The sequence below is a fragment of the Girardinichthys multiradiatus genome, chromosome X (genome assembly GCF_021462225.1).
Source record: "Girardinichthys multiradiatus isolate DD_20200921_A chromosome X, DD_fGirMul_XY1, whole genome shotgun sequence".
NCBI classification, from domain to species: domain Eukaryota; kingdom Metazoa; phylum Chordata; class Actinopteri; order Cyprinodontiformes; family Goodeidae; genus Girardinichthys; species Girardinichthys multiradiatus.
The window spans coordinates 21,117,756-21,144,251 of record NC_061817.1 but is presented as its reverse complement, the minus strand read 5'-3'; the positions used below and the strand labels follow the sequence as shown (position 1 = coordinate 21,144,251).

At 39.9% G+C, this 26,496-nt stretch overlaps 1 protein-coding gene across 3 annotated transcripts in view; it reads left to right on the top strand.

Moving 5' to 3' along the window:
• Positions 1-26,496, top strand: part of LOC124862164 (testis-expressed protein 2-like) — a 67,679-nt gene that overhangs the window by 26,811 nt on the left and 14,372 nt on the right. For 2 of the 3 annotated variants that reach the window (XM_047355980.1, XM_047355978.1), the window contains 6 exons: positions 936-1,018; positions 4,001-4,197; positions 12,837-14,589; positions 19,872-20,072; positions 23,475-23,838; positions 24,450-24,739. In XM_047355980.1, the coding sequence (XP_047211936.1) occupies positions 12,859-14,589; positions 19,872-20,072; positions 23,475-23,838; positions 24,450-24,739 (2,586 nt within the window). In that variant the 5' untranslated portion in view covers positions 936-1,018; positions 4,001-4,197; positions 12,837-12,858. The remainder of the gene's footprint in view (positions 1-935; positions 1,019-4,000; positions 4,198-12,836; positions 14,590-19,871; positions 20,073-23,474; positions 23,839-24,449; positions 24,740-26,496) is intronic. The other variant, XM_047355979.1, reaches the window with a different exon arrangement.

Sequence of the window (26,496 nt, the reverse complement as noted above, 5' to 3'; positions counted from 1 at the left end):
GCAATCTTTAAAAGTGGATTTTTAGGCACTTTGTTTTTTTTATTTTGTTTTTTTATATATTTATTTGTTTGTTTATTACGTGGACAGTGCATATTAGTAACATTTCTGTCAATATGCCAGGATTAGCTAGAAGGCTAATTTTCACATGCAGTCCCAGGACAGATGGTAAAAGTCACCCTAAAAGAATAAGAATAAAACTACATATTCACATTAACAATATAACAATTACAATACATTTAGTAAAAGTATTATAAAAGCTAAACCACACAGACCAACTCTCAACAACAAAAAAAACATCAAACAAAGATAAAGACATACAGAAGACAAGATGATAGCAGGCGGCAGCAAGAGCAGGTCCAGTTATAAACTACTGTTTGACAACTCTTATTAGATTCCTTGATTTTCTTTAGATTTTATAGGTAAGACATAGGTTTGAATATGTGACCATGTTTTACCAACTGAGTAAAGCGTATGTTTGTTATCTTATCCAGAAATTTTATAGTTTGATTATAAAATGATTGTAGAGGGTTTAGAGTTGTAACATTAGCTTGAGACCAAATGGATAAACATTAAGTAATATGGGACAAAATCATAGAATGCATGTACATTTTTGCTGACTGCATGGACATTTGATAACGAATGTTGTTGATTTAACGTTCTGTGGAAATATAATCGGGACTTTTGGGGCAGCAGAATATACACCCCTGAGCAAGTGTCCTGATGGAGTGTGTATGATGACACCTATGGTTAGACAGAACTCATTGTTTCAGATCCAAGCATCTTTTTAATCCATTTGAAAGCAAATGAGGATTGAGAGTAATTACAGTTATCTCAGACAGATGGATAACAGTGTCACTAATACATTTTAATTATGTAATTTCCTGCCCTCAAGCAGCAAATTTAGCAGATTATGTTTTTTTCATCTGTATTTGCAGGCTCGTTCCCAACCCGATCCATGGCCATGCTGTCAGTGCAGATTGCAACTCAAGAGGAGGGTGAATGCCTCTAAAACATCAAGGTATAGACAAGATAGGCTTTGTGCTTTCCTTCTTTGACCTTGTGTGTATGTGTTTTTGAATGGTGGTGTTGGAACTGATCCACGGCCTTGAGCAGCTGCTCCCTGCCTTACTGTTCCTCACTTTAATCCTCGTCATCTCAACTTCTCCGTCCTCACTCTGTGTTTCCACACCATGTGTTTCTGGGGCAAGAGCAAGTCAACAGGGAAGAGCATTTCCTGTATTTAATGAGATAAACTACTGTGAGGGTAGAAACAAACAAAGGCAGCTGGACCATCTGAATAAAGGGCTTTGATGATGGCAGATTGTGGCCTCTGAAACATAGGAGATTCTGGGAAATGTGTCCGGTTAATCCATGTATAAAAGCAGGTTGGGCCGCGCAGGGTACTGTGAAGCTGATTGGACATGCCTGTGTTTATACTGTGTCTATGTTTACATGCTTGTGTGATGCAGGCTATGAGAGTGTTTCATCTTTAACCGCAGCTCATATGCTGTTAAATTTATCTGCAGTGTATTTTGCAAGCTGTCTCAACAGTCAAGTCTATGCTTCATCCACCTCATCATTAAAGCCACGTGTCAGAGCTGGAATATTTCATATTTGCTGCTGTAATGTTGAATTTGAGCTTGAGTACAAACGGTGATGAGAGAAAGGAAGGTTGAAGGAGGCTTTAGTTTTTAGCAGATTTAGATTGGGAAATACTGTTCTCTTAGAAAAAAAGTCTACTGGTGTAGGTTTCTATCTACCATTTGACTTTAGCGCATTGTGGACAAAGACAGGATATGATTTGGATGTTATTCTTGCAATCAGTCCTCTAATGATAACCGTTTAAGACTCCTTTTTTACCTAGAAGCTGGTAAAATGTACAGTGCTTTGGAAATGTATTCATAATCCTTAGACCTTTACATATTTTGCTACATTATAGCCACAATCTTCAGTTTAGTATACAGGGTTTTCTAGGGTATATTAAAGCTTAGTAATTGTTGAACCTTCTTCAGCTGTTCAGATCTTTTGGCTGCTTGTCTCATTAAAGCTGTTCTTGCCTTTCAGATTAGACTGGCCTTATCTTTGTAGGTTTGGACTTGTGCCAATAATAATTAGGTCTCAACTCAACTGAATTTTATTTAGGGGCACAAAGTTAAGGGTACTTGTCATGGTCTGAGCTGAGACCAAAGGTCCCTCCATAAGGGAACATTGAGCCCAGGCCTTTGCAACAGATTTTGGATGACTCCTAACATTCATTGCAAATCATGCAGCCTGTCAGAATGCAACTACATTGGGACTTTGGTTCTGCAGCTGCTATATATCAGATGTCCCCTCTGTGACACATATATCTGCACCCTGATGTTAAACACAGCAGACAGTCTGGTTTCCTTTTTTTTTAATCTGTATGAAAAGAAGCTGTCATGCAACACTGTTTTGCCACGGATGAATGGATGTGTAGAGGCCTACATGGAGCATGCAGCTTATAGCACTCTCGCTGTCAAAATGAAGCGGCTTGTGGGTTTTGTCTATCAGCGCTTGCTACAGTGACATGCAACCACAAGTACCACAACTTATTTGCTCTAATGAAGCCACTACAGCTGCTGGTTTGGTTTTAGTACAAGTATACAGCAGAGGACTGCTCTTTACCAGGGCGTGAACTAAATCAAACTGAACCATAGCATATTTAATTCACTTCTAGTTTCAGGGGATCTTTACATCGCTGTTGTGCATAAGATTGCTGTTTATGGGAAATATAAAAGGAAGCAGTTGGGGCAGGAACTTCCCTCCTATTGCGACTATTGCAGCAAACAGGAAGTTCCACCATTAGAAAGAAATGAGGAAGTTAGCCTGATCATACACAGATGTTTGACCTACACTCAAAATACACAATTGAACAATAATGTTCACTAGAACTTGCTCGAGTAGATGCACACCCTCAGTTCTTTTCTAGTTTCCTTTCAGAAAACTGATTAAGCCTAGGAACTTTGGAAAGTTTTGATGATGATATCATTACAACTGTGCTGTGTCATCTTCTCTTTATCAACATTGTCAGCATTTTGTAACGGAAAATAGACCGCCATTTTACCATTAATTATTTCACCATTCTTGTTACACAGTTTTATTTTTAGTAACAGGTTGGGCTTCCTTGTTGTCATTTTTTGATTATTTATAATGAACCCGAATAGATTTGGGCTGCTCAGTTTAACTCAAGCAGCCTTAAAATAAAGACAAACTTTTTGTGACATTCCAGATTTTCTGTACTTTAGAATTTCTTATGTTTCTTTTTGTAAATTAATTTTTTACATGCAATATAAAAGATGTTCTAGGTTCATTGTTGAGCTGTCTCCAAATTGTCTGCATAAAGCTGAATTCATTTCCAGTGGGGGTTGGATTTCCCTCTAGAAAGCTATTTTACAGGTGAAGTCTTAGAGATAATACTGTTGCATCTTTGCTTATGCAGATGATGCAATTCTGTAGGTAACTTTAAGCCTTGACCTTTATTATACACAGGGGTGGCTCTTGGGAGAGAGTAAAACAGTAAATGAGCAGAGAGAAACGGAGGAAGACATTCAGCAAATGTCTCAAAGTTAGGGGTCAAACCCAGGATGGCTGCGTCGAGGACTACAGCTTCTGTAAATGGAGCGTCCGCTCTACTGCTACACTGCACAACATCCCAAGGGATCATGCTTCCTAACTGGAAAAAAAGTGGAATGCTCACTTATAATGGTGTCTTGTTGACAGCTGTTTCATTTTTAGAGGTGAGGGTGCTGCTCTAGCCTGTCTACACTCCATCTTTAAGATATTGCCATGAAACAGAAAGAAAGGGATCCCAGATTCATTGGGATAAAATTTGCTTGCTATTTAGAGTAGATAGACTCAGCCTTAGAGAAAGGATGGGAATCTCCCATGCCTGGGGATCTTGTTATAAAGCTTCCAGTTCTTCATATTAAAGGGAATCAGATGAGGTGGTTGTTGAAATATTCGATGATGTCTTTTTCAGGTACATTTCACTTGGAGGAGACCCAGAGGCAGACCCACAGCTCACTGGGGGGACTACCCATTTATTCTGGCCTAGGAATACCTCAGGGTCCCCCAGGAGGAGCTGGAGAGTGTGAATGGGCAGAGGGATGTTTGGGACTCCTCCTTTGACCATAAATGGAATATCACAGACAATAATACATGAAAGACAATTCTGAGGTTTGTGAGAGGTCAACTCTGACAGGATTTGTTTATTATTTTGTTGATGTCCTGCTTTAACATACTATTTGCCTAAAGTTTATGTTTTGTCACCAACAAATGTACTTTGACAATAAAATGACAAAAGTGCAATAAAGCCTGGCTTTCCACTGCAGGATTTCAAAAAGTGCACAAAGTTAATTTTCCTTTGTGTGTCTTTTGGGTTGATTATGACAACAAACAAGCGTCATGATGTTTGGTGAAAGTGATGCTGAGATTGATAATCTTCAGAAATTTAACTTATGCAAATCTGTTTGTATACCTGATTGGGTTTCTCTACCCAGTTTGTTTTTGTGGATATTTACCACTCTGAAAAATTACCAAAAGGTATATTCTGTTTGTGTCAGAATAGTTCAGTGGTTAGCAGGTACTTGGCAGTACATACATTCTGATCTCCCAACTTTGTTTTATTGTTTACATATTTTTCTGAAATCCATGCAGAGTTCTCACGTCAAATATTTTGCTGCAGCCATACAGAATACAAACACCTTTAAAGAAGGAATTTGAATAAAAATATATGAATATAGTCAAAATTGCAAGAAAAACACAAATTGTTATGTTAAAATAGCCGTATGCCCTTTTGTGATGTCATTAGAGACATATGCGAGCCTTGAGCCTTGCGACTCTTGTTTTTGGTGGCTTAGATTTTATTGTGATTAATGTATAACAAAAATAGAAAAACGGACAATGGTATGTTGGTATACAGACCCATTCAATAAATGTAATATTATTGAAATTTTCATTTATTTCAGTAACTCAGTTCACTAACACATTATATAGATTAATTACACACAGACTGATGTTTTCAAGTCTATATTTCTGTTAATTATGATGGTTTTCCTCTTACAACTAATGAAAACATAACATTTTAGAATAGAATATTACATCAGTCATTTTGACAAACAACCTTTATTGAAACACATATTTAAATGTATTATATATGACTGTACAAGTGAAAAACAGAACTGTATCTAAAGTGGGGTTGGTTGATTTAGCTAAAAAGACTGGCTTGTTGCTTCAGCAGTGTGAAAATGAGCTTTTCTGCTCCTAAATAAAACATTTCAGCCTCCCAGACTCCAGAAAGATAGAAATGTCAGTGGGATCATATTTGCACATTAAATATAACTGTTAGAATCCCACATATTGGTGTTTTATTTGACTAATATATAAATAAGAAATATGTCATCACAGAAATATTTATTAGACTACTACTAAAACTGCTTGTCCTCATTTTAACACAAATCTTAGATACTCCATCTTGTTTTCTGTGCTTCAAAGCCTCAATTTAAGTATCATCGAGATTTGTTTGTGGACTAAAGAGAAAAACATACTTAACTATTAAAATCATTCTGTAAATCCACACGTTTGATGTTTTTTATGTTGTCTTTTTCCTTCTTCGTTCCTCTGTGTATTATGTAGTTGGATGGATAATAACTACAACCAAAGCCCTGAAGCTGTTTGGGTTTCATCAGCAGCAGTTACACAGATTATGAATTTCGAATGCTTGTGTGTTTTGATCTCTAAGCTGTCAAATTAGGTTATGTGGCACGAGATGTCGATATCCAATGTAAATCCTTCACTTGGCGTGAAATAGGCTTGGCGCCTCTTGAGCAAATAATCTCCTCCTAATGATGAAAATCAGCACCTTTTTATCTCAGTGTTTACAAGGAAGATTACAGAGAAGAGCGGAAGTTGTTGGGAGAAAGTGTATCCCAAATTCACTGAAATGATATAAACACATTTCTCTTTTTATACCCCCCATCTGGAATTGAGGATTCTTTTTGCAATCCAAACATATTTCAAAAACACTCACACTGTGAATCATTCACTGCAGATCTTCTGCTAATGCTCCTTTTATAAAGTGAAGAGAACTGAATAAAAGGAGGACAGAGAGATAAGTGCAAACGCGGATGAAAAGCTTCAATGTTGGCATGGCAACCACCCGATCATGTGCATCGTGATGTTAGAGGTTTGGTGATGATGATGGTAGTTTCTAGGTTAGAGATGAAGGAAAACCGGTTTGATCCAGCAGCGTACTGTTAGAGCTCTCCATCTCTGTTGGTTTAATTGTTGTTTGTATTATTGTTGCCCTCCTGGAGGTTCATGACTCAGAGCATGGACACTCACCATCAAAGTGCTCCTTAGATTATACCAAATCCGGATTCAAGACTGTGTCGTGTTCCTTCATTTCCCCTTATGTGAAAGGGATACACAGCTTACAGTGTCTTTTAACAAATAAAACTCCCTAATAAAATCCAGGGAACCAAATGTTTTCCCATGTCAGCCAACCAGTAAACTGACTGTTCTGTAAAGGCCTCAGTAGTTTGTTAGAGAACATAAGTTTACAGACAGCATCATGAAGATGAAGGATCACAGCAACTAATGCCAACTCCACAAATCTTGGCTTTATGGAGGAGTGGCATGAACAAAATCATGTTAGGTCCATATTAGGTCCTATTTGAAGTTTATCACAAATCATGTAGGAGACACGTCAAACATGTGGAAGAAGGGGTTCTGGTCAGATTAGACCAAAATTTACCTACATCCTATTAAACATGGCGGTGGCTGCATAATGCTGTCAGGAGGCTCTTCCTGAGCAGGGACAGGGAAACTGGTCACAGTTGATTGAAAGATGGATGGAGCTAAAAAAAACGCAACTGGGTAGAGGTTCACCAGGTCAACATTCCTAAGCTTAGAGTCAGAGCTATTATTGCATGGTTCAACTCAAAGGACAGTCATGTGTTAGAATGGCCTAGTCAAAGTCCTGGCCTGAATCCAATTGAGAGTCTGTGTCAAGACTTGAAAATTTATGATTGAAAAAACATGTGTCATATTCTGTGCACTTAATTGTACCTTTGCTACCTTGCATTGGCCTAAAATGTAAAATCTAAATAAAATTCCTTGAAGTTTGGGGTTGTAATAAAACAAAGTGGGCTTGCCAAACACTATTCATGTTGCTGCTACCCAAATTTACCAGTTTAACCAGAATATTGACACTAATGCTGAGTCTGAGGCTGTCTGTGTGTTTACTGTAAAAAATGTTGAGATTCCCTTTCAAGAAGAACAACAGCTTTATGGGGTAATATCTTAATAGAATTGTATTTTTAATAGTATTTTCTGAGTGCAGGGGTCTGGGGATATTGTAGTAAAAATCTTTGAGAACATATTTACAGGAACTATAAATATTTGTAGCCTTTTTGGTAGTTTGATGTTCAGTGATTTTTTTGGTATTGATCAGATTGTGATTAGAGTTAATTTGCTTTCTCAATAATTTTTCCATCACTCAGCAATGAAAAACGTTTTCCACTTGCATTTTGTCTGCTTTGATGAGTCCTTTATGTGAGCATGGTGTCAAGGGTTCAGCACATCCCCTCAGAGTTATTTATAAACCCTGCAGAGTTTGTACAGATGGGCAGGATTATGAAAAGCTTTGGTTGTCTTCTCCTTTTTCACCTCCTGTGGTAGCCATGTTCCCTTTGCCGTTATTCTCTTGATTATTTCACCCTTTTCTCATTACCGTTTTTTGTGCAGATGCATTGAACGTTCTGTCATTCTTACTTTCTATTTGTCAGGTTTTTTCCCAGCCTGTTTTCTTTTTTATTTGGTCAGGATTTGTTCAGCCTTTGGTGATTTTTGTTGTTATGCTTAAACTTTTTCAGAAAGGTTATATTTGTATAAAATTTGCTCACTTGCTTGGAACTATCTTGATGCCTTGTTCCTGAGCGATAGATGGACAGGGTCTTAGAGTCTTAAGACCATTACATACTCTGCAAGAACAGGGAACTTAGCAAGAAAAAATTACATAATCCTGTTCTTGCAGCCCTGGTTTGAAAGTTCTTGAACTTTTTTCTTGCGTTGTGACTGAGAAATATGAAGTGTGTGGGCTGAAGTGGGAGAGACCTATAAAGACTTCCTGGGAGTTCTGCACTTTAGTTCTTGTGAAGTCTAAAATGTCTTGCCTGCCTTGTTCCTTCAGGTAAGAACCATTTCTGTGTTTTTGCAGAGTATGTAGAGAAAGAGTGAGGAGCTGCATCATCCTGGGAAAGTTCTGAGTAGTGCAGATGCTCCTCTGCTTCAAAAGGAGTCATGTTGAGGTGGCTTGGGCATCTTATCAGAATGACTCCTGGACGCCCCCCTTTAGTGGTTTAGGGTTACACTTCCCATGGAGCGTAGAACCCCCAGGAAGACCCTCCTGTCTTGCTTGGTAACACCTTGAGATCTCCCTGAATAAATTGGAGAGGGTTGCTTGGGAGGAGAATGTCTGGATTTCCCCTCCTGGTACCCCAAGACCCGATCTCAGATAAGTGGTAGAAAATAGATGAATGCGTTCTTCAACATGTTACAACCTTTAGTTATGTTGATTGGAAAGTCTAGGTAACAGTTCAATGACTGAATCCCATAAGATTCCCTAAATGCCTTTTTTGCTGACAGAAAGCGCATACACTTCTTCAAGACTGGGAAAATAGTTTATTTTTGCTTTCTTTTGAAAATCAATTTTATTGATCACTCTTCAAATCTGTCCGTGGTTTAAATAATACAGATTTATTGAAAAGTATGAAAAACAGCATGTGACTTCAACCAAACAGCATGAGTTTCCATCTAAAATTTAGATGTGTTCTTTTTAAATTCTTGAAAAGTTACATATTTGGAGTTACAATGTTTTTGTTTAGTGCAAAGAAGAAACATGTTTTTCAACATAAAGTCCTAATACCAAATGCCACAAATGGTGGAGGAGTTATTATTGTTTGTTCGGCAGCTTGGCACCTTACATTCCTTGAGTTCACCATTGTCTCTATTTGTCAGATGATTCTGGAGTCAACTATGAGGCCATACGTCTAACAGATGAAGCTTGGCTGAAATTCGACCATCAGAAGGAGAATGATCCCAAACCCAGCAACGCATCTGCAACAGATTGTCTGAAAATGTAGAGAATTGACGTAATGGCCCAGTCAAAGTCCGAACCTCAACTGATTGATTGAAATGCAGAGGTTGGGCATCAAGACAGTTCAGCTTAAATAAACACCTGCAAACCTGAACAAACTAAAGCAATTTTGTATAAAAGGACAATACATTTTTAATACATGTAGAGATAGCTCCATCACATATACAGAGATAGAGATCAGGCCCATATAAAACCACAAATATTGCTGCATTTCTCAGGTTCAGTGAATCCGGTTTGGTTTGTTTAGCAGTAACACATAAAAGGAAACTCCAGCAAAGACTCTGCAAGTTAAATCAGTCAGGAGCTCTTTGAAAAATTGACTACACTCATTCTGAGCAAACTGTGGAACATACATTTTTATTTCTGCTTCAGTAAGCCTCTCCTCTTCACCAGTGGGAACTTGGAAAGATGTGTTAATTGTAATTGAATGTTTATTTTTAGCTATGGTGGTGGTATGAATATTATGGGAAATAATTTGAAATGTGCAAACATTTTCTAGATTACTTTGTAAAGTTGTCATTACAAAGTTTTATCTCCAACTCTTTTAGTTTTTTTTCTTGAACCCAATTGTCTCATATATTCACCTTCCTTTTATACAGCCCTTCAGTCTCGTATATCATTCTTTTACCTTGCTGCTTTTAACCTCACTTCCTTTCTCTCTCGTCTCCCGGGTTCTGGCTTAAGCTGATTAGAGTGGCCCTGCTTGCTTTGATTAATTGGATGAGCCTTGTCTCACTGCCAGTCTCTTCTTCTTTCCTCAGCTGCTCTCCTCCTGCCTCCTCGCCTCTTCTTGTCCACAAGCAGCTAAAACAAACACAAAGCTTTTAATGAAAGTGGTGCTTTGAAGACAGGGACTAACTAAAACTGCGGGTGTGCCAGCAAACATAAAAAGATAGCCTTCTAATGGTGATTTCGGCCTTAATAGAAGATTTTGTAATCCCCAATGCATAAGGTGCGGCAGAAATCAGATATTTTATTCAGCTTAAACAATTACAAAAAATATTTAGTGTAGAAAAGAAACTGAGCAAAAAATATTGAGGTGCATGCTATACATTGTTCATCCACCCTCATAATATGGATACTTATTCATCAGAACCCCTTATTTGCATTGATTAAGTGTGCAAAGCTCTGTCTCATTTGTCTTTTCACTGCATCCTGCTGAACTTGATTCCAGGAAAGCTTGGAACCGTCATTCTCTGCTCAAGCTGTCAACCTTCTCCATGTTTCAAATCGTCCTCCAGGCATCGGGCATAGCAACAGCCACCTCCATCTCAGTGGCCCTGTCTTCCAGCCCATTTGTCTCCTCCTTCTATTCCCCTGTCCTTTATTTGCACACATCTTTGCCTCCCTTCCTGTTTCTCTATCTCAGTCATTGCCGTTTCTCTTGTTTTTAAGAGGATTTTTCTTCAAAAGTTTGTCCATGAAAGGTTTTCTAATGGCTCCTCAAAACCCTTTGGCCTTTTTCTTCCTTTCAGTTGCTTTGTTTGTACAATCTTTTCTTCCCTTGTTTTCATTCGGTCTGATCTGCCCCGAGCAAAGCCATAGCAGAATAAACACACACACATATACAGAAAGCCCCATTGTGCCACAGTCAAGTAGAAAGGTTGACTAGGAAAGTCAAATGCTTTATGATTTCACCCAGGCTAAATACAATCTCTGGAGGTGCAGTGCCAACCAGAGAACCCCCAAGGGGAGCTGAGGCTTTCTCCGAAATGCAGGCAATCACACAAGCTAACTGCAATGTTTCCCTCCATCCCTCCCCCTTCTTCCATTACGGACCATTTCTGTTATGATTTTGGGGTTGTTTGGTTTCTGTTTTTTTCTTATATGTTTCTCACAGTTTTTGAATCATGCTTCTGTTTATTATTTTCCTGGTAATGCTTTAATTTTTGTCTTCTAGTTCATGTTTTGTCAAGTTTGGTTTTTGGATCTGGTTATGCTTAAGTTTCATGTTTTTCTGGTTTCTGCTAGTTTGTATTCAAGAGTCTCTGTTTTTCTCCATTCACGTTTTGTTCTCTCCTGTCTGTTAATTAACTTTATTTGGTTCACCTGCTCCAAGCTAATCTGTCTCCTTGCTCCACCTGGTTCACGCTCCATAAATACATACCTGTTCAGTTACACATCGCGGAAACATTTCAGATCATGTCACCATCTCTGTTCATGTCTTGTTTTTTGGATCATGCCTCCCTGTGTTCAGATCATGCCATGCTGTCTCGCCTGCCTGTTTATTGTTTTGTTCCTGCGTCCCCTTTCGAGTGAGTTTTTGTTTTTTTCTAAAGATTAAATCTTTTGCACTTACCATCATGCAGCCTGCTCGTCTGCATTCTGGGGTCCTACGCTGCACTCAGCCTAACAATTTCTGCCTTTAATCCAGCAGCCTGAAAGCCACAGGCTATTTGCAGAGTGTGTATTTCCCTGAGCCCATGTGTGTAATGTTAACCATGGATGATGGAGTCTATATGACATGGTAGAATAAACAGGCAATGATATCGTATAAAAAGACTGCTTCATTCTGCAAATTCATTGCATGATAAATGACCTTGCTCCTAGTGTGTTGAGAATATGCAACAGATACTTTATTTATCTGTCTTTTGGAGTTGAACTGCCACTTTGTTTTAACATTATGTCCTACATATGCTTAGTCTTGCTTGACGTTGTCTTTTCACAACTTCAAGCAATCCATCAATTACTTTAATGGGCACTCCTTTTACTGAGATTTAACCAAAATCAAATGTGTCCTAGTTAGTTTTTTATTGAATGTTTGCCCACTTTTCTAATTCTCTCTTAAGTTTTTATTGTCTTATCCAGCCAGCTTGGCTTCTGGTAGGTTTGGCCTGGTTGCCTTGCTGTGTCAGTGGCACATTGGTTCTGCAAACAGTGGAGAAAGGATATTTCCCCATTGAAGGTTGACCTAAATTAATGACAGGCCGTGTCTGATTCAGCACCACCACCAAGCCCCAGGAGTAACCCCTCAAGGTGGTGTACATGGACAACAACCTTGCAGGTCTCTGCAGTTTCATGAAAATATAAGTTTGCATTTTTTATTTGGCCTCAGAATTGTTTTAATTTTAGTCCAACCATGCAATGTTGGGATGTGTTGGACAAACAGGTCAGCTAAATTAAGGCCCAACCTCATGACTTGATTTAATCAAAGATGCCAGATATCATAATGTGTAGCCATAGCATCTCCAAGGAAGTTTGCAAAGATTAAACATTTGAAGCTCTAATCAAAACATTTCATATAGTCATGGTAGCAGCCTTCTTTCTGTTTCATTACTTCATAAGACACCTTTTTGTGGGTGGAGTAAACTACCTCTAACATGCTGATGAACACTCTCCTTAAAGCCTGTCTGTTCTGAAGTAACCCATTTGTCATGTTGACATAGTGTGGTGAGTGATTGACTTTGGTGCAGAAAAGGAAGAGAGAGAGAGCCTGCCAGCATCGTCTTTACATAATGAGGGCTAATGGGTCAGGAACCCGGACATACTTGTCCAGTCCACTCACATTAGGATGAATAGAGCTGAAGGACTTTCCTGTAGGGATCTCACCACATCCACCATTATATCTCAATGCCCCTTACTTTTGTTTATGTGTTGAACTGTTTTTAGTGTTTTCATTAACAGTGCTTTGCTGCTGTGTCCCTCTTGTCATTTGCAGGCTGTGAGCCCTGTGCAAGGTGATGATGAGCAGTCAGGGCAGCAGCAAAAAGGGAAGTGGCCAGCATGCTGACACTCCTCCTCTCCGTCCTGCACCAGGGCCCAGGCTGCAGGTGCAGCGTTCCCACTCTCGCGACACTATCACCATTCACTTCTCTGCTCTGGGAAAAGAGGAGGAGGATGAAGAAGAAGAGCTCTATGGGTTATCTGTTGGATGTCCTGCTGCTAAGTCTGTTCTTGATGGTGCTGCAGGACCTGAAAGCCAAATCACCGATGACCAATGTGTTGCTAAAGACTTGGAAGCAAAAGAGGAGCTAGGGTTGGAATCTGTCCATGTGGAGATCTCCTCTAGAGGAGCTCCACTGCCTGTTTCATCCACTATCCTGCCATCACAGCTGTTGGGCTCACATCCACACACATCCTCCCTTGCAATGACTGTTAACCCTGTTTTAGCCCACTCCCACCTGAGCTCCACTCCTCCCGTCAGCTCCTCCTGGCCATCTGATCGACCAGCCCAACCCCCTTTAATTAGTTCCAGTTCTTCTTCCCCTTGTAGGTCTGCAGCCCTTTCCTCTTCCAAGCCTTTTCTCAGCCTTGTTAGATCTTTGTCAAACGATGTCGACTCTCGAGAAACTGCTCCTGTAATTGCCACTGTCACACCCCCACACGCCCGACACAGACACTTAATGAAATCTTTTGTTAAGTCTCTCTCCACGGACACTTCAAAGGGCGAACATCACGAAGGGCCTGTTCAGCACCATCCCCAGCACCAGCAAATACAGCCAACCCACCGCACTCCACCTCGCAACATGCAGCTGTTCAAGCAGTTTTCCCAGCCTCGTTTGTCTTCCTGCCCTGTTGCAGTCACTCAAACAGGTGGAGACTCCAAAACAGCCCCCTCTTCTCCTATTATGTCCCCAGATGGGAGATCCTTCTTTAAGGTCCAGGAGGTGGAAGCCAGGATTGAGGACACCAAGAGGCGGTTGTCAGAAGTGATGTCAGATCCCTTGCAGCTGTTTAGTAAGATTATTGGGGATGAGTCTGTTGTAGGAGCTGCTGGGAGTGCAGCTCATCGGCCTAAATCCCTCTCCTCCAGTGCATCGGAGCTCAGTGGAGTAACTGCGGTAAATGGACACACAGAAACTAACAACTATAGCATCAAAGAAGAAGGAGCTGAAGGGGAAGAAGAGGAGGAGACTCCTACGGAAAAGGGCCCCGACTCATCTTTTTCCTTTTTCCCATCACTATCACTCGCGGCAGGTCTTACTCAGGCCTCGTCATCTACTCTCCACAGGTCTCCTTCTCTCACTCTGGGACGCTGCTCCATGTCAGCCCTCGTTGCTCGACAGGAAGATGAGGACTTCTGTGAACTGTACACAGAGGACTTCGAGTTGTGTATGGATACAGAGACACCAGATGGGGAACGATCCATGTCCCAGCAGCCCTATACTGGTAGCACTGGTTTGGGCAGTGAACTGGATGCAGAGGATGAGAGACTGGAGGAAGAAGTGGACAATGTGCCTGTGACTGGCCTCATCTTCTTAACACAGTTGTTGTATTGGTACTTAGTTCTTCCAGTGCCTCCATGTTTATGTTCTGTGTTGCATGGGATAATAGTTGGGTTCATGCTGGCCCTGCTGGTCCTTTGGCTGTCTGCTCCTCGATGCTCCTCATCAGGGACCAGAACAGGGAGATGGAGAAAAGACCAGCGAAATGTTCCCCAGCTGGATGTCAAAGAACCAGGAATATTCAAGGTGAGGGTCAGACAAAGCACCACACTGATACTCAGATAGGGACAATAAAACATTCACAGGGCCATTGGATGGAAATTCAAGAAATCAATTCAAGAGACAATCTTGCTTTTATAAAGGTACGGGAGCACCTAGCTTCAGGGGAAGAAGTTTTTCCTTTAGCAAAACTGCCTTTCAATGGCAAATCTTCTGGTAAATATGGTTGTTCTGTTTCATTTCATGCCATTTCATTTTCTGCTGGCTGCCATGATTGATGAACGTTTTCTGTTGTGACCTTACTTAAGGCATTGTGAATAAATAATAAATATAGAAAATGATAAAAACTAAACAAGGTAATGTTATAACTTTCAAATATTTGAATAAGGGTTGAACTAAAGCTTCAAAATCAATGATTTTGTTTTATATAGGGTTTGTCGTAGTTTTACTTGAGTGTAACTACCAAGGAAGTGAAGTTATTCAGTGGCACCCGTGTACAAAGCAAGTGCATTGTAAGGGCAGCAGTAGCAGCTCCTACTGTTTAGGAAGAGAACTGCCCCAAAAGCTTTCAAAGACCCCATCAGTGCAGCACATTTTACTTCATCCTTCCACTGTTTTCTCATAACTTGGGATAGTTGTTTGTAGATTTACACTTTCTGGGCGTTTGCGGGGCCTATTCCAAAGATAGCAGGATGAACTGCTGTTCCTCCGAAGTTCATATTTTGCATTTTCACACATTTCCTCCCTTCACTGTAACTTCACTTTGTCTTAAAAAGCACTACATTTTCCACTTAAATAGATAAGCTTTGCGCTATGATTTTCTTTGCGTTTGAAGGTGTAATACATGAATCAAATTGTATCCAATCTTATAAATGCTAAAGCCAATGTAAAAAGCCTTGTGAAGGCGTATGAGATGGTATGCCGTACTTCCTGTTTTCACTGTTGCATTCGCTGCATTGTTTCGTGTGTGATGGCACTTTCAATTTGATCTGATTTCAATTTGCTGTGGCATCTCTACACATAAACATGTTAAAACACATATTTTCTGTTGCTGCTAAAACACATATTTTCTGTTGCTGCACTTAACGTGCACTCAGACTCTTTATCTGATTTAGTGTTAAATACAGATAAGGTTATTATAGTGGGGGATTTTAACATTCATGCTGACACTGAAAGTGATAGCCTAAATATAGCCTTTAATGTTGTCTTAGACTCAATTGGCTTTGCTCAAAACATTAACAAACCTACCCACCGTTGTCTTCATTCTCTGGACCTTGTATGTCAGCACAAGGTCCAGAAAATGAAAACAAAGGTGGGTAGGTTTGCTGGCATTGAGTGTAAAGAAATAACAATACTTGCTCATAACCCTGTCCTGTCTGATCATTTTTAATAACCTTTGAGTTTCATTTAACTGTGCACTCAACACCTTAAAGAAAATTTCATTATAGTAGATCATTATCAGACGACGCTGTGACAACCTTTAAAGAATCTGTTTCATTTTTAATTTCCCCATTATCACAGAAAAACACAGATGAGGGCAATAATTTTGTTTCTTCCCCTTCAGAAATTGATTCTCTTGTTCACAGTGTTACCTCCTCACTGTGTGGTGCATTAGACAATGCAGCCCCCTTGAAAAAGAAGGTAATTATTTACAGGAGACTGGCTCCCTGGTTTAATTCAGAGCTGCGTACTTTAAAGCACAATGTTAGAAAATTAGAGAGAACATGCTCTACACACCTACAGGACTCCTACTTAATCTGGAAAAACAGTCTACTGTTGTATAAAAAAAACACTTCGCCAAGCTAGAACAGCTTATGTATCATCATTAATAGAAGAGGACAAGAATAATCCTTGGTTTCTCTTTAGTACAGTTGCTACACAGTGTCATAGCTCTGTTGAGCCATCCATTCCCTTAGCTCTCAGCAGCCATGACTTTATGGGATTCTTTTTAAATAAAATTGATTCTGTTAAAAATAAAATTATTGGCATACTCCCGAAGATGATTACTTCATCCTCAGCAAGTGAGACAACATTGGAAATAACTGTAGAACCTGATCTGTGTTTGGACTGTTTTGATCCTGTGGAGCTTCCTGAGTTATCAAAAGTATTAGCTTCATCTAAGCCTTCAACTTGTATGTTAGACCCAATCCTAAACAAATTATTTAAGGAAGTGTTTCCTTTGATTATCATCCCCATTTTCGATATGGATAATCTATCCTTAGTGAATGGATATGTACCACAGACTTTTAAGTAGCTGTAATTAAACCTTTACCTTCGCTTGACCAAAATGGCTTACTAAATTACAGACCTATATCCAGTCTTCCATTCTTATCTAAAATTCTTGAGAAAATAGTTGCTAATCAAGTGTGTTAGCATTTAGACAGCAATGTGAAGAGTTTCAGTCATGGTTTCAGAGCTCATCATATTACAGAAACAGCGATAGTGAAAGTCAATCATGATATTTTCCTAGCCTCAGATAATGGACTTGTGTTTGAGCTTGTCCTGTTAGATCTCAGTGCTGCATTGGACACTGTTGATCACAATATTCTGTTAGAAAGGCTGCAACATGCTGTAGGGATCAGGGAAACAGCATTAGGCTGGTTTAAATCTTATTTGTCTGAGTGATTCCAGTTCATTCATGTAAATGATAAATCATCTTCAAACTCCAGGGTTAATTGTGGAGTACCACAGGGTTCAGTGCTTGGGCCAGTTCTCTGTGCTTCCAATAGATAAAATTATCAGGCAGCATGGGATGCATTTCCACTGTTATGCTGATGATACTCAGCTGTATTTATCCATAAATCCTGGTGAATACAACCAGTTAGATAGCCTACAGACATGTCTTGAAGACATAAACACTTGGATCACTTTAGATTTTCTGCTTCTAAATTCAGACAAGAAAGAAGTTGTGGTCTTTGGACCGGAGTTGTTGAAATACAGGTCCTTCTCAAAATATTAGCATATTGTGATAAAGTTAATTATTTTCCATAATGTTATGATGAAAATTTAACATTCATATATTTTATATTCATTGCACATTAACTGAAATATTTCAGGTCTTTTATTGTCTTAATACGGATGATTGTGGCATACAGCTCATGAAAACCCAAAATTCCTATCTCACAAAATTTGCATATTTCATCCGACCAATAAAAGAAAAGTGTTTTTAATACAAAAAACGTCAACCTTCAAATAATCATGTACAGTTATGCACTCAATACTTGGTCGGGAATCCTTTGGCAGAAATGACTGCTTCAATGCGGCGTGGCATGGAGACAATCAGCCTGTTGCACTGCTGAGGTCTTATGGAGGATGCTTCGATAGCGACCTTTAGCTCATCCAGAGTGTTGGGTCTTGAGTCTCTCAACGTTCTCTTCACAATATCCCACAGATTCTCTATGGGGTTCAGGTCAGGAGAGTTGGCAGGCCAATTGAGCACAGTGATACCATGGTCAGTAAACCATTTACCAGTGGTTTTGGCACTGTGAGCAGGTGCCAGGTCGTGCTGAAAAATGAAATCTTCATCTCCATAAAGCTTTTCAGCAGATGGAAGCATGAAGTGCTCCAAAATCTCCTGATAGCTAGCTGCATTGACCCTGCCCTTGATAAAACACAGTGGACCAACACCAGCAGCTGACACGGCACCCCAGACCATCACTGACTGTGGGTACTTGACACTGGACTTCTGGCATTTTGGCATTTCCTTCTCCCCAGTCTTCCTCCAGACTCTGGCACCTTGATTTCCGAATGACATGCAGAATTTGCTTTCATCTGAAAAAGTACTTTGGACCACTGAGCAACAGTCCAGTGCTGCTTCTCTGTAGCCCAGGTCAGGCGCTTCTGCCGCTGTTTCTGGTTCAAAAGTGGCTTGACCTGGGGAATGCGGCACCTGTAGCCCATTTCCTGCACACGCCTGTGCACGGTGGCTCTGGATGTTTCTACTCCAGACTCAGTCCACTGCTTCCGCAGGTCCCCCAAAGTCTGGAATCGGCCCTTCTCCACAATCTTCCTCAGGGTCCGGTCACCTCTTCTCGTTGTGCAGCGTTTTCTGCCATACCTTTTCCTTCCCACAGACTTCCCACTGAGGTGCCTTGATACAGCACTCTGGGAACAGCCTATTCATTCAGAAATTTCTTTCTGTGTCTTACCCTCTTGCTTGAGGGTGTCAATAGTGGCCTTCTGGACAGCAGTCAGGTTGGCAGTCTTACCCATGATTGGGGTTTTGAGTGATGAACCAGGCTGGGAGTTTTAAAGGCCTCAGGAATCTTTTGCAGGTGTTTAGAGTTAACTCGTTGATTCAGATGATTAGGTTCATAGCTCGTTTAGAGACCCTTTTAATGATATGCTAATTTTGTGAGATAGGAATTTTGGGTTTTCATGAGCTGTATGCCAAAATCATCCATATTAAGACAATAAAAGACCTGAAATATTTCAGTTAGTGTGCAATGAATATAAAATATATGAATGTTAAATTTTCATCATTACATTATGGAAAATAATTAACTTTATCACAATATGCTAATATTTTGAGAAGGACCTGTAGAAACTGCTTAGTCAATCAATTAATGTGGAAGGCATTAAATTGACCTCCGGTAATAAAGTAAAAAACCTTGGTGTTTTTTTGACCAGGACATGTCATTTAAATCCCATATTAAACAGGTTTCCAGGATTTCCCTCTTTCACCTTCGGAACATTGGCAAAATTAGAAATATCCTATCCAAGAGTGACCCTAAAAAACTAGTCCATGCATTTGTTACTTCAAGGCTGGACTATTGTAATTCTTTACTATCAGGATGTACACAAATGCAGCTAAAAGCATTCAGCTGTTTAAAAAATGCTGCAGCAAGAGTTCTGATTAAAATTAAAAAGAGAGATCATATTTCTCCTATTTTAGCTTCCCTTCATTGGCTCCCTGTTAAATCCAGAATAGAATTTAAAATTTTCCTTTTCACATATAAAGCCCTTAATGATCTAGCTCCATCATACATCAGATATCTGATTGTTCCATATATTCCTAACAAAGCACTTCAAATGTTGATTAGAGCATCACCACATTTGTTTTATATTCTCAGTCAGACCAATCAAACTTTGCAGAGAGTAAGTAGAGAAATGTTTAGTTCAGTCAGGAGCTCTGTGGATGTGTTGTCTGTCCATCCATCCATCCATCCATCCATCCATCCATCCATCCATCCATCCATCCATCCATCCATCCATCTGCCTATCTATCTGCCTGCTTATATGCAACTGAGATGTAGAAACGCCTTTAGCAGTGTTATTAAAGAAACCTTTTTTTGTTCTCAATCGTTCAGGGCTGGATGAATGAGATCCACAGCTACGACCCAGAGATGTACCACGCCACCCTGACCCACTCTGTTTACGTTCGCTTAGAGGGCTCTGTCCTGCGTCTGTCCAAGCCCAATAGGAACATCTCCCGCCGTGCCGCACACAACGAGCCTAAACCTGACGTCACTTACATCAGCCAGAAGATTTACGATCTGACCGACAGCAGGGTGAGGTGCTTATGGAGGCATGGTGTGTGCTATTAATTAAAAAAGAGGTTTTCATTTTTTTAATGATTGAAACCTCATCAAAGAAGACATGAAATATGCTTACTTCCCAGTGTGTTTTTATGTTTGATGATAAGCATAACAGATTGTGACATTAAGCACATGTCACCTCGTATTTCCTTTCACCTGATTGTATGGTTACTAACTGTCCAAAATCAATGATAAATCTACTCATTGTTAAAGACAAATCATAAAATAAAATTATTTTTTATTAATGAAACACAACTTTGGTTCAGCCCATATTGTTTGAGACAGCAAAGGCAGAACAAAAACAAAGATTACAAACCAAGGCAAAGAGTAGATGTTAGTTAAAAATAAAATGCAATTAAAATTTTACTTAAAGCCTCGCACACTGAGAGGTTTCCTGGACTGAACACCCAGACATGCTCACTGACTAGAAGCCTTGGATCTCATTTAAGATCTGCAAACTGGGAGCTAAGACTTCTAGTGGAATATTTGGGAACAATGAGACGAGGCTAAGTCATTAACGGGTTTAAATGCGATGATGGATTTTAAAATCAGTTGTAATGGCAAGTCGAAGTGTATAAGCTATTACTGAAGAGATGTGATTTTCATTGCCAGGATCAATCTGTATTCTGGGAAAAACAAACAAAACCAGAAAAACAACTAACATTTAAAGGTTTAAGAGGAACGTTGAGTAAAACAAAACAAAAAAACAACTAGATTTAAATATGCGTTACGAACACTTAAAAGGGATGTTTGCTTGTGGGAACATCACAGTGTTAGCTGTCCTACACAAGACAGTATTGGCAGACTTTGTTTACCTAAAGGAATGATAAATGGAAAAATGTACCAAGACCTTCTTGGTAAGAATCTGAAAATGCCTATAAATGTATTTGTGTACTAATTTACTTAGATTTATTTGTATGTGTGGGTTACTTGGTATGTTACTGACATCTGTGAATTTCATGTCAAAAGAAATATTAAAAACATACTTACTGAGAAAAACTTTCACACGTTCAATGATTATTTTACCCTGTGTAATGTGATGCTAGGCTTAATGGTAAATTTAAAGCGTGCATGTCTTTGTGGACCTGAAAAACTGTTCTTCATAATGTTCTAGCTCCACAACAATTTTTATAGAGTTTAGACTGACAGAACTAATCTAAAATGCATTTGGACCACAAGATTTTGATTGGCTGAAAATCTCTTTTTGATGCTTATAAGTTGTCAACCGACTATCACTCACAAACAAGTCACCAAGGTGCATATACTTGTCCAGTTAAGGCAGAGACTGATCCACTTGGTGGTAAGGCCCTCTTCTTGACTCAATTGGTAGAACCTGTTAATGAACACCACCTACAGGATCTGCATAAACTTTCTGCTGAGAATGCAGACATAGTTCTTGCTTTGAGATACTGGACTGAAAAGCTCTTAAAAGCATCCCGGACATCCTGTACACCCCCACCTACCCACAAAATGCCTCAGAGGAACCATTATTAAGCCCTAAACAGATTCATAAAACACATTCAAATATGATAAACAAACTCACATGACTGCCTAATCTAAGTGTCCTGTGCATAAATAATGATAAGATAAAGCAGGAGATGAATAAATGGATTTGGGCCTGGTCTGCATAATGTGGCCTTTGGTCTTGTCCATCATGGTAATGAAGGAGCTGAGGCAAAAAGCAAACCTCTCAATTTACTGTTCCATCTAATTTACAACCCTCATCTATAGATCACGTCTGAAAAAACAAGATCACAGATATAAGCAGTGGCTGAACTCAGCCTTAGAGATAAGGGAAGAGCTTGGTGTAGAGGCACTGCTCTTTTATATCTTAAAACTGAACTAAACCCCAGATCAACTTTTTTTGCAGAAAACTGTATAAACTGGGCCTTTAGTGTGCTTTGTTTATGTTTTGGTGCTATTTTTAAAATTTCATGTAAAGCTCTTTAATTCTGCAACATTTGTCTTAAAACTGTCCTAGTGCTGCCCTCTTTGGGTTGAATGGTGGCTACAGCATTTGAATTTTCCTATTGGTTCAAACGGTACAGCTTGTTACATGTCTACAACATTTAGACACGCCCACGTAGCGAGTCAGGAGTTGGAATTGCGAGCATTGATCATAGTGTTTTATGCTTTAAACCTTCGATCATTTGCTTTATTTGACATAATATAAATCTACATGTAATTGTAAACTTTCTGAAAGATTACCATTGCTTTGACCTGTAGCAATGTTACCAATGATGTTGCTAACATCACTTTACCACTCAGAAACTGGACCCATTATGTCCTCCACTCCCTTGGCAGCACCGGGTCAGGACATTGCTGAGACAGCACCTTAAGTCAGCATCTCGGACTGATAAGGCTAAGGCCCACTGCACTCCGTAAAGCCTCCCTCAACCTCTGTTGTCGAAGAGGGTGAAAAATCCTCCTCCTCAAAAGATCTATCCGTGGTGAAACTACCAGAGTCACCCCGCTCACTCTCCATGTTTCAATATGTCAAATTAAGCTAGCTGCCACTTTCCTGACGACACCCCCACTTAACCCTTCCGCTCATCCTCCCACTTGGCACTGCACTAAAATTTGTGTGGGGGCAGAGTTATTATTTTACATGGAGTTTGTTCTACTTTAAAGAGGCTACTCAGTTGGTTAAAACATCTGAACCTGAGGCCTCCAGGGCAACACCCTTTGGAAGTTCCAGGACACTTTGCAATGGGAGAATATCCAGCAGCAGACCCTCAATCTGTTGGAGAGACTTTATATCCCTTCTGTCCTGGGATCACCTTGGGATCCCCCAAAATGAGTCAGAGAATGTTGCTGGAAAGAGAGATGTCTGTCTTTCAATCCAAGACCTGTAAACCCAGAAATGCCAGTTGCGGTTAATAAAAAAACGATGAAGATGCATGCATGGCTGAAATTGTCAAACTGAAAAACAATATTTGTTTGATTAATGGCAGGATTGCCAGTAGAAACCCAGCTATAAAAAACATTATTGCCAGTTGTTTGGCAATGGTTTGATGAAGGATGTATTTCTAAATCATGGTAGTGGTCATATCAAGGTTTGGGCCTCTTTTTCTACATCTTTCCCAGAACTACTCTCCATCATTGAATGAGCTAGATTTTTAAATATATTACTTTATTCAAAAGAGAAATGTTGTGAGCTAAAGACAAAGTGTGTCATTGGTCAATACAATGGCCCAGGTAATCATGCAGAAACTTTAATACAGCATAAATGTCAGAGTAGAACAGAGAAGACCCAGTTCATCTGTAGAAAACCACCTGTATGCAAACTTTAAGTCTGTAAAGAAGAATGGACATTCATCTGTTAAAAAAAACTTTAACCTGTATGTTCAAATCATTTTACACCCAACCCAACAGATCTACCTGATGCCCCAAAGCTTGGCTAGGAAGAGAGTTTGGAACAAGAAGTACCCCATTTGCATTGAACTGGCCAAGCAGGAGGACTTCATGTCTAAGGCGGAGGGGGAAAGATCTGATACCGGGGAGGAGAGGACTACTGGGCTGGGTGAGAAGTTTGAACGAATGGACAAAGCTGAAAGAGCCGAAGGTTACACATCTGTGGAGGAGCAGAGAAGACCGGCCACTGGAGGAGGAGATCTGACAATCTACTTGTTTGGGAGGACCGGTCGAGAAAAGGAGGAATGGTTTCGGAGATTTCTTCAGGCATCCCAGAATAAGTCAGAGGGGAGAGGCAGCAGCCTGTCTGGCATCTGCAAGAGTGGTGAGACGATTTCCCTTTCCAACCTCTTGAATGCATGCATGACACCTACTGTGGAGCATTTTGGATTAACCATCTTTCTTCAAAGCACTCCCCACAGTCAGAATCACCATTATTATGAGCATGTAACTGCACTGCAATCAGATCTGTGTGTAAGCCTCAGCTTAGGGACTACCAATCCCCTGAACTGAGCGAACAGCAGAGTGCGAATGGGTCAGCAGGATTACATGCACTGGGGAGTAGCATATTATAATATTGGATTCCTCAGTGGGATATAAGCCTGTAAGGATAAGACCTCATGCAAAAAAGAGCTCTAGCAATGTGGGGGTCCAGAGATATATATTCAGTACAAGTTGGGTTGAATTACTGTTGAATATCATTTAAATATAGGCTGTTTCTGAGGTAATATAAATAGATTATGCAAATTCTGTGCTGCAGTGCAATGTGAATAAGGAATACAGAAGAGATGCTAATGATTTAGGGCTTCTCACAATATTCAAGCAGTATCATGTTAAATATATAAAGGAATGAATCTCTCTCATACGTGATTTGTATCTCAATTTCCTTCTCCCTATTTTGCCATTACATTCTACATTTCCTACTTCCTCTTCCAGCCTTCTTGTCTACTCACAGCCGCAGTGGCAGCATCCAGTCGGGCGGAGGTCCAGAGGCTGACAGCAGGGGCAGCAGCAGGGGAAGCCAGGAGGAGCTGTTTCAGCCTCGGCACAAAGAGACCCCCGCCTCTCTCTCTAGTGGCTCAGCTGGAGGAATTAAGCAGAAGATGCTGTTGGACTATAATGTCTACATGGCCCAATACGTTAACCCCCAGGCCCCGCCCGGAAGCCCGTCCGCTGCGGACAGCCCAGGGCACAGTCCTGATAGCAGCCCCAAAACTACCAAAAAGGTATGAGACTGATGGATATATGTAAAGATGAAACACATTGGGGTCCCAAAGAGTCTGGAGAGGGCCTGCTCTAATGTAGAGCAATGGGTATCTGAGAGAGCTGATTTGGCATTTGGTTCTAACAAGCTACAGTGTCCTAATCATGACACAGAGAGCTTTTCAAAACCATTCCACATTTTCTGCACATGTAGTGACGGATGTTTTTGCCCTTATTTTTTTTTGCTCAACCTCAGACAGCTTGGTGATGGAGAGCAACTATAAATGACAATTGGCAAAGTCTTCCCATAGATTCTAAAACTTAATTTAGGTATGGACTTTCACTAGGCCATACTTATGCATGCAAATGTAGTTCTGGATGTATTTTAGTCGTATTGTCCTGCTGGACAATAAGTTTCAGCTCCTTTGTAGCCTCCAACATGTTTTCCTCTAAGATTATCCTGAATTCAACTCCATCTGTCTTCCCATCAGCACTGACCAGCCTTTCCTGTTTCTGCTGATGAAAAACATCCTCCCAGAATGATGCTGCCACTACCATGTTTCACTGTGGGAAGGTGTCCTTAGGGCAGTAGCGGTTTCTGATATGGGCCCTCAAAAAATAAAATATGAGTTGCACCTTGTACACATGTGCTATTTGCTTCCTGGTATGTGTAACAGTCAAAGGGGACTTTCTTCTGTGTTGTGCACAGAGTAAACATTGCAAGAGAATATGACTGTAAATCACACCTGGCTATTGATGTGGAAGTTTGACACTGATTCAAATTAAAGGACAATTTAAAAATCGGTTAGAGATGCAGGAAATCTTTATTCTTTTTGTGAAAACACAAAATAATTTTCCATGCAGTTTTGACATCAAGACAAGCTTAGGAGTAGAAAGGTTTGAAAATCGCAACATATAGACATGTTAAACCTGGACTTAAGTATTCTACACTGATCGCAGATTCTTCAAAACACCATTTGGAGTTGTAAAACACATGGAGAAACTTAGCTGCAGTGCAAGAACAGCCACTGACCTATAGTGATGTGCAGTGTTAGTTCCTCCTAAATGCTTACTCTTACATTTTCCTTAGAATGGAGCAAAGTATCGGTTTAATTCCTTGACGTCTTGAGAAAAACAATGTGGTTTTCATAACACCAGGGTTTTTAGAAAACCCACTGATAGGAACACATTTAGACATTACAGCAGTTATTATCCTTTTAGCTTGAAAAAAGGCCTCCCTCACAGCCTGTTGTGGAGAATCAGAGGAATCTGCAGTACTGAGGAGACTTTTGACAAACTGAGTAAGATTTTGACAAACAAGCTAAAGATTTATGCAAAAATGTAGTGTAGTGCTATGATTAAAGGTAATGTTTTTCTACAGGTAAAAACTTCTTCATCAAGAACAGGATTACTTATGTGATATATTTACCGTAATCAAATACCCGTGCGGCTTGGTATACATTGGCAAAAATCAGGATTTCTGAATACAAAAGTAACATTCAGAATAAAGAGATCCCCTGTGGGTAGAAGCTTTAACACAGTTGGCCATAATATTTGTTCTCAAGGTATTTAAAAGGTGTCTCCTCCTAAAAGAGGGGATGACAGAAACAGACTCTTGCAAAGAGAAGCTTTCTGGATTCACTCTTAAAAAGAGTAAACCCAAGGGTTTGAATGAAAAATTGGTGTTAAACTTTTTTCTCTGAATTGTATGCTTTCCCCAATTTTGTGACTATTTTGTATGGCTTCGTATTTCTAGAGGTGGTGTGTATATTGTTGTTCT